The 9,163-nt window shown below is 34.3% G+C and overlaps 1 protein-coding gene across 1 annotated transcript in view; it reads right to left on the bottom strand.

Annotated features, from left to right (window-relative positions):
- Nucleotides 1-564: 564 nt before the first annotated feature.
- FAM171B (family with sequence similarity 171 member B) overlaps nucleotides 565-9,163 on the bottom strand; it is an 88,717-nt gene continuing 80,118 nt past the window's right edge. Inside the window, exons 5-8 of the mRNA XM_072612598.1 lie at nucleotides 7,261-7,431; nucleotides 5,927-6,043; nucleotides 2,314-2,437; nucleotides 565-2,006 (exon numbers count right to left, since the gene is read on the bottom strand). Coding sequence (XP_072468699.1) covers nucleotides 656-2,006; nucleotides 2,314-2,437; nucleotides 5,927-6,043; nucleotides 7,261-7,431 — 1,763 coding nt within the window. The 3' untranslated portion in view covers nucleotides 565-655. The remainder of the gene's footprint in view (nucleotides 2,007-2,313; nucleotides 2,438-5,926; nucleotides 6,044-7,260; nucleotides 7,432-9,163) is intronic.

Genomic DNA, 9,163 nt, shown 5'->3' with positions numbered 1-9,163 from the left:
TATCAGAATACAGGGCACTTTCTTCTCTAAGCAAATTCTATCAAGTAACTACTGGCCCAACTTAGGTGAGTTAGGGGTGGGATTATTTTGAGGAATGATATACTATACATGCTGTGAGTCACACTAAAGTAAAATCCTGTTTCACTTTTAAACTCTAGAATAATATTAGTCCAAAACATCTATCAAGTTATTTTAAAGCATAAGCAGAGAACAAGGTGATAAGACTGTGGGCATTTCACAAGAAAGCAATGATTGCAGAAGGGACTATTTTAAAATGTCATTCCAGGAAAGGGCAACATTTTGGGAATCGCTTTAGGAGCGCATACTTGTCAGCCTCAGCAAAACGCCTGCAATACAAATACATTGAGGCTGTTTTGTAATTTGAAATTCCTCGAACTCATCACTAACAAAAGAAGAAAACAATTAGAAAATAAAACAGATTGGCAACAAAGCTTTCCTCAGTGGTTTTCTCTGAGTAGCAAGTTAGTATTGTACATTTTACATTGTTTACTCCTTTGAAGTCAAAGCTGCAGTTCTTACCTTGAACTATATCTTTCTAAGAAATAGCTCAGCTGCTCTTTACAGAATTCATCTTCTATTTTACAAGACTTAAGACAGCTCAGAAACTGTCAGAGAAAGTAAGCATCTTAATGGGTTAATTTAAGGGAATAAGTGGCCTTTCCTCTCTTTTTTTCCAGATATTAGTTTTACTATCTTTTTTAGCCAAGGGGGTTCTGCCTCTTTTTTTAGTAGGGGACATATTGGCTTCCAAATCTTCAGCTGTGCTTTTTCTTCTTGATGACTCTTCCACAGGCTGTTCCATGATCGTCCCACTCCCTCCATCTAGAATGTGCCTTAAAGCTGGATCCTCAGGGGAACAAACAGTGGTTCCACTTTCACTGCTGCTGAGATCTAAATCTTCTAAATAGAGGATCTTAGGTTGATGCATGCTTTTAATAAATGTTTTCTCCCTCTCAAGTTTTCGATTGGAGTGATGTTCATTCATGTCCACTCCAGAATCCAGACTGGTATCATTACTTTGGGTTCTTCTCCCCTTTTTCAGATCTATAAAAGAATGCCTCACTTGAGCAATTGGCTTTCCATCCAGAGAAACAAACCAAGCTCTGGGGTGTGGTGAGGGCTTTCCTTTGGACAGCTCTAATAGTGTCTGCTCTGAAATGCCTTGAAGCTCAGATGAAAATGGAGTCATTACAACAGCTTCATTCAGTGTCCCTGGAACAGAGACTGATTCTAATAAGCTATTAGAATACCGACTCCAGTCCGAAGTTTGGGATGGTAAGCTTTGTTGAACTTCAGGTGTAACTTTCTCCTCTCTTGTGGCAGGAGGCTGCAAATGAGAATGTACTGGCATTTTGGGTAATGTCTGGGTATAATTTTCTCGGTTTACTGGCTCCATCAGTTGGCCATAGACTACCTGTCCCTTTCTGGGCAAAGTAGCTGACTTAGCAGAATGCAATTGTTCTGGAGAGTGAAAAAGGTCAGATGTTTGAAGGATGGCAATTGGCTGGCTGTAGATATGCATCAGTTGTTCGGGTATATGAGAAAGCCCATACATTTCTTCATTTACTGAAAGATACCTGTTTTTCTCTTGTGTATCGGTAGATGGAGAAACATTGCTATTACTTTGTTTTGGTTGCACTGTCTGTCTGGATGCAGCATTGTGCTCTAATGACTGGCTTGAATTTCTTGAATGACTTTTCTGATTGGCTGGCAGAAATGAAACTTCTTCATTGTAGATTTTAAAATTGTCCCGAGTTTTCACCATAGAGACTCTGTCTTCAGGTTCTGACTTTGTAGAATCCTTTTTGTGAGGACTGTATGGGGAATTCTTAGAGTGGTACAACTGTAACCTGTCCTCAGTTTTTAATGAACTCTTCACTGAACTTATATGGTTTATGTGACTTGTTGATGTGGTCTGGTCCTTCTTAAGTACCTCAAGTCTAGTGGCATTTCTTTCCCTTTTTTGTGATCCACCACATTTATCTCTATTTTGAAAGAAAACACAAATAATTATTTAGAAATAAGCAAGCAAGCCAAACTGTTACTTAAATAAAAATCTTCAGAATAATATCTATTTTAAAAATTGAGCACATTTGAAACCTATCCATTATATATTAGAAAATCATTCATTAAAAAATGTATTCATTATATTTCTGGTTTTGCCAAAGGTCCACATTTACTAACCCACCAAATATACTAAAAACAAAATGAAGAGTTTGCAAAGAATTATTCAAAATAATTTTTTCTAGTTGTTTATTAATGCTCACACACATCAGTCAATTTTATTCTTACCTGCAATAACAAAGAAGCACAGCAAAAAAGCCAATGAGAATGACGACTGTACCTCCCAATATGGCTGTCAGAAATACAGTGTGGTAGGCAGTAATATCCTTGGAGACTTCACTTACAAGTGAACCTAAAATATTCAATACAAATATACTCATGCAAAAGTTATTTTAACAGCAAATAACTCATATAGTACCAATTTCTCAACTAAACCATCTCCTGTGACTTTAAACATTTCTGATACAAAGATTCTCATCTAACTTTTCTATTTAATCTTTCACTATCTCCATTTATTCCCTGTTGTTGAAAAATAACAAAACAGTGCATTGACATGCCTGTGTCAGTGTAGAAATTGCACTACAGTTATATTTAATATGCATTCATTGAATCAGCCCATAGCAGGAATGCTTTGTCTACCCACTGCCCTGATGTGTCATCTTCACAGAGAGCTACAAATGACTGTCATTCAGTGATCTTATGAAAGGAAACAAAATGATATGAATCACTTTGTTTTTCAAGTCAATTCATCAGGTATGGTCTAGTCACTCTGGGTACACAGATAAGGTTAAGAATGGTTACTCAGAGCAGATAAGTAAACCTCAAATGCTAACCAAGTTTGACATGGTCAACACCATCATATTACCACTCAATAAGTAATTTTTTTTATTAAGCACCTACTATTTGCCAGGCAATATACTAAGTGCTAAAGAAAGAATATCCCTTAGGAGGGAGATTCTTCATAGAGTAAGGAGGAAAGGAACAAGCATTTATTAAGCACTTAGTATTTGTCACACACTATACTAAGCGCTTTACAAATTTTATCTCATTCTTATTCTCACAACAATCCTGGTGTGTACGTGCTATTATGATTCCCATTGTACAAATAAGGAAATGGAGGCAGGCAGAGGTTAAGTGATTTGCCCAGTCACAGGTAATAAGTGTCTGAGACTGAACTAAAACTGAGATCTTCCTGACTAGACCCAGCACTTTATCCACTGTACTGCTGTCACCAGTATTTATCCAAACCAAGCTAAAGACATATAAACTCCTCCATACTCCAAATGCTTATCTAGGTCAAGTGTTACAAAAGAGTGAATTTATTTATGATTAAACAAAATCTAGGGGTGAGAGAAGGGAGAAATATGACACTTATAAGGAACACATCTCTTGTCCTTTCATCTGTCAGTGTTCTTAATTACAAAATTGAAGTAGTGACCCAATTTTTTCCATAGCATCAAGGCTAACTATTCTGCCTCCATATGATCCCAAGTACATTTAAGGAAGTGATGAAGAGGTGTTCTAGACCAAAATCCAGGATAGGAAAACAGTAGTCAGAAACTGCTTGCATGATGAAGAGGAAAGTAGGCAAAAGGTAGGGAATGGATATAGAAAGAAAGGATAGAAGAGGGTAAGTAGAAAAATGAAAATACATTTTATGTTCATTTTATGCTTATAATAGTTATCTCCAATCCCCACTGAAAAGTGGCCTCAATACTTACTAAATTTACTTATTAAAATTACATTTTTATCTAAAAAAGACCACCTACTCTTGAAACTTATTTTAGTCTAGTTTATTATGTTTAATACTTATTTCAGTTTAAAGAAAATTTCTAATTCTGGCAAAAGAATTTAAGGCAACTGACTTTTAAATACATAAATTTAATACAGCATAATTTAATACAGCATAAAAACAGCTAAAGTGATGTTGAACACATGAGCACTAATACCAATATTGGACTGATTTTTATCTGTTCGATTATTGGTTTGAATGCCAAAAGTGTCATGACATATACTCTCAGCATTAGAAGGGACCTTAGATAACATCCAATTAAAAGCCCTCACTTCATAAAGAAGGGAAAGGACATGAAACCATTGGTAAATTTCTTAAGATTATGCACATGGTTAGTATCTGAATCATGGCCAGAGTCCCGTTTTTTTCACTAGAGTATGCTGAATGTGGAAGGAAAATAGGATAGAACAGTGGGGAAAAGTCCCAATTTGAGAGTCAGCATTTACATCGAGGCTCTGACACCTACCAGATGTATGATATTGAGCCAGTCAGTTCACCCCTCTGGTCCTCTACATCCTGGCAACCCACAAAAGGAAGGAACTGGACTTGCTGATTTCTAAGTTCTCTTACAAGTCTCAATCATGGGGGGGGCAGGGCGGGGGGGGCGCGGAGAGAACATGTTAGGTATCCTCTTGTTACTAGCTATTTGCACATAGTGAGCATCTGATAAATGTTTATTGAATTTCTTAACAGAAATGACTTTTTTAAATGACAAACAATTTAATATAAATTAAAAGGAAATCTTTTGCTTCTATTTATAGTACTTAAACTCCCACAAAATCATCCCACTACAGATAAGCTGGAAACTACATTTTAAAAATGAATACTAAAATAGAACTTTCACCTACTTCACAATAATACTATATCATCTATAATTCATAACCTCATCTTCTTTAAACTGATTATTTTAAATCTGTTTTTAGTTAGTGTCATATTTGTCCTCATGGTCCTTGTATTAAAAATTAAATGTCTTGGACCCTGGACTAGTAGTGATATCAAATGAAATATTAATAGCTCTTTTCATCAATATTTCATTACACTGGCAAATTAGGATTTGTGTATGGTCAGACAGCTGGGAAGTTTTCATGTTATTTTGCATGAATAAATACCAAAGAGAACCACCTCCTGGGTTTGGATTAAATAGCTTTTTGAAAATACTGACTTCAAATGATGAAAAGAAAGAATATCCCTTTTGATCACATTAGGTTTATGGACAAATCTTAACAACTGGGCTGATAACTAGTGGCTTCACAAAACAACGTTTTTGTTTTTGGTAGTTTTTTTAGTAGAGATTATGTCGTAGTTGTAATGAGCTGAATCTTTTATCTTAGTGCTTTTTCCTCTCTATTCTTTTTATTGGAAGTAATGTCAATACACAGTACGAGTAAAAATAAGACAGAATTTTTATTTCAAAAAAACATTATAGAAGACCCAAGTAAAGCCCTCTACCTAACAGATTATAAAATAATTATCTGGTAGAATGCTTTAGAGACAAATGAAAAATCTTGGGTTTTTTCCCTAACTTTAGCAATTTTTAAATTTGTTGCATTCCTTTTTGTCACACAAGCATATTTGAATGTGAGAAGGAATGTTACTTTTAAAATTCATACCTAAGTGAAATCTTCTTGAGGCAGATGCCACAGAAGACAGACCAGAAGAGGAACAAGTAGCCTTAGGAGGAGCAAATGTACCCTTATTGTAGTTCTTTAAGCAGAGACTGTATCATTGTTACTGTTTTATAACTTTTTCTGTTAATGATAAGCTATTTGATTGAGGTCAGACAGCTAGTTAGTAGTCAACCCAAGGGTGGAACTCAAGTCTGCTTTCAATTCAATGTCCTTTACTCATACCATGATGACTTTTAATGTACAAACTACACTGAGAATATTGTCAGATTATGTTCAATCTAAAATAATATTTGTTTCTCCTGGATACAAACAAATAATCTTTGAAATGTGGTTTATTCATGAAGATTCCCTAACAAGAAACAACCAACTATAACAAATGATTTGTTAGCAATGAATTCCTCTTTACTTTTTAAACTATTACCTTTGGTTCCAGGAAGTGGTGCTGCAATCCAGTAGCCCAAATGTGGAGCTATATATGTCCATACTAAATGGTCATTAAATTTCTTGACCATTCCCAAGCCACGATTTGCCCAAGCACCTGGAAAAGAAACCAAATAATCTCTAATTAGGCAGGAGCCAGATGTAGAGCCTTTTACCTTTAAAGCATCTCTTTCTAAATACAACAGTTACAGATATTCTAGGGTTGAGAGAAAAAAATGTTCTGATATCTGGGATTATGTACATGTCAATTCAATACATCAAAATATTTTTTCAAAGAATATCCTGAAAAATTGAAATTATACAACAAGAGATTGGGAGTATAACCTCTAATTTGAAGAAATTACCCTTGGACAGATAAGGTAATAAGACTTTGGGGAAAAGCTTCAGGGACTTTTAGTTATGCCCAAGAAAAATCCTAATTTATCACCTAAGTAGCATTTAAATTATCCCTATTTAGACATCAGAAGATTATAGCTATGGAGCTAATACAGATCTCAGAAGTCATCAAATATAACTCCCTTATTTTGCAGAAAATGAAACTGAGGCACAGGGAGGTTAAGTGACTTGCCCAAAGGATCAAAGAGCTTGAAGGTGTCTGAGACAAAATTTCAACTTAGGTCTTTCTGACTCCAATTCCATGCTCTATGCACAGAAGTCACTTAACTACCTCTGTTTAGTCATGGTTAGACCAGCCAATCTTTGTTTTTTGAAAATCTCAATAAGCTATCCCTTGAGTGGATGGTGATTTGTCCTGTTGCTACAGAGTATATATCTATAAATACTCAAGGTATTTGTCTAAAGATCTTAAATTAACCATTTTGTTTCATTCTGGTAATTATATAAATTCCTTAAGGAGATATCTTTCTGAGGCCATCTACAAACAATGAGGCTTTGCTGTATTAAAGGGAAAATTATATATAAATTATATATGTACGTATACACACAAACATATATGTGTGTATATACCTGCATATATATGCATATTTTTTCTTCATAAACTCAATGACAGAGGGAAATGGAGGGTTATTTTTTTTGAGGGGGGAACAGATATGGAAAATAAAAGTTTTTTCTTGGATATCATGTTGCATGTTGACAGCAGTTAGCAAAAACAGATAATAAATAGCTGTTTTTGTGAAATAAATAATTTGCTTAATACCCTAATCAATTTACAAAACACTACATCAGCCTAAAATTATCATAATGTACTGAAAATAAGATAAAATTTTTGATATTACTGAAATGTCATGCTATAGCCTAACCTGTTTTAAAAGCTATTCAGTGCTTCATATTTCTTAACCGCTAGAGTCTACATACCAGTTTTCATATCAAATGTCCAAGCAGGTAATGCATCCCCTGCCTTTGCAGTGCTTGGGTCTAGGAGGGGGAGAGTAATTTGAATGGAACCATCCACATTTAGCTCTTTTCCACCAGAATATATATTCACACATATTGCAGCAAGAGGAGTCAATTCAATGCTTTTGAAACCTAAAAGAAAAAAATACTTTTTACTTTAGAGAATCAAACATACAATCTGGGTTAAGGGGATGTGGAAAAGCATAGTGAAGAATCAAAACATTAGATCCTTCTAATTTGCTAAAAAACTTCATTTTTATCCCAAATAAGTACATGTGGATCCAATCTTTATCCTTTCATTAGAGAAGCATGTATATATATTTACATTATGATTTCAGATTTAAATCTTAAGTTGCTAAATTCAGTAATTTTAAAAAAAAGAACAATGGGTTATATTGAAACCTGATGAACCTCTCTCTTACATACTGCATCTTTGACCATTTTATTATCCATACAATTGATACTGGTACATACCGAGATTTTAAATTCTAAAAAGGGATTAATAAAACATTTGCCACTATACTAGTGACATTCTGCTGTCAGAGGTTTTTCTATATTTTAGCATAATGATGCCTCTTAAAACTTTGGAAGATACATATTAGTTCTACACAGCAAGGAGAAAATAAGTTTTCCCTCATTATCCTTTGATCACTCACACTGTCAAACACAATAGCACTATATAATTCAAATATTAAAAAATAAATTGTTCAATATGAATATTGAAAAAGGGAAAATTTTCAAGTACCTGCATAATTAGAGATGTCTATTCAGAGGCACCTTATACAGAAAACAGATTTATATTAAACAGAAATTAACTTCTACTTTCTCACAGAGCCAGAACACTCTAAATTTTAACCACTTTACTAAAAATCATAGAAAACATATGTAAAACGGTTTCCTAACATAAAATAATGCATTTTCCTTTTTTAGCTCAACTCTTGCCTCTTTGACTCAAAAAGAGAGAAATAACATGAAGTTTTGAATGTCCATAACAATAACAATTGTCTATAATAGAAAATAAGGAAAAATACCAATCACAAACCAGAAAAAAATCAATAATGAAGTAAATTTGATTTTTAAAAAGACAAATGAAAATAAATATAAAATGCTGTATAGTCTACTGGCATTGTCATACATTTTAATATTTGGAAAAATCAGATATCTGGCTCTAGGAAGTGGCCCCTCCTTTTCTATTTTGGCTACATCTAGACAGTGGTTTCATGCTCTCACTGAAGCATATCCTAGGGAGACTGCTTTACCACAACTCTCAGGCTATAGCCAATCTAAAGCAGTGGCAAGGAGTTTAGAATAGAGGAGGAAAAAAAGGAAAAGTAGGTACACAAAGGGGGAAAAGTGAAAGGAAACAAAGGCTACATATCCAGCAATATCTCTCTAAAGTGTACAAAAGTAAGCAAACAAGTAAATAGTGATGTTCATTCATTTGCCTTTATTTAGTATTAAGGACCCTCATGTCCTTGGTGTCTTCACCTCCTTCAGGTACTCTACATGCCGTTTCTAAACTCCCTTAAGATTGCATTACCTCCACCACTAATTTCTTCATTTCACTAATTCAATTGGTCTATACATCTGATTTAACCATCTTTATTCTCTTTAGTGCCACTGTTAGTGCCACATTTGAGCTCAAGCATGGTGGAATATTATCTTTCCTAGTAAAAACAGTTTGTTATATTAACTTTTGCTAAGCTTTTTCATTTTTCTTCTGTTTGTTCTTCATCTTTTTTTTTTTTGCTTTAAATGTCTTTGAGATGCTTTCACTTAGTTGAGTCTCATGCCAAAGTTACTTTAAGTGCTTTCACTCTCCACTATTTCTATCTGCTTTACAAGATTATACTTCTCATAATTA

The sequence above is a fragment of the Notamacropus eugenii genome, chromosome 5 (genome assembly GCF_028372415.1).
Source record: "Notamacropus eugenii isolate mMacEug1 chromosome 5, mMacEug1.pri_v2, whole genome shotgun sequence".
Classification (NCBI taxonomy): domain Eukaryota; kingdom Metazoa; phylum Chordata; class Mammalia; order Diprotodontia; family Macropodidae; genus Notamacropus; species Notamacropus eugenii.
The sequence above is the reverse complement of the archived record's forward strand: the minus strand, read 5'-3'. Positions and strand labels throughout refer to the sequence as shown.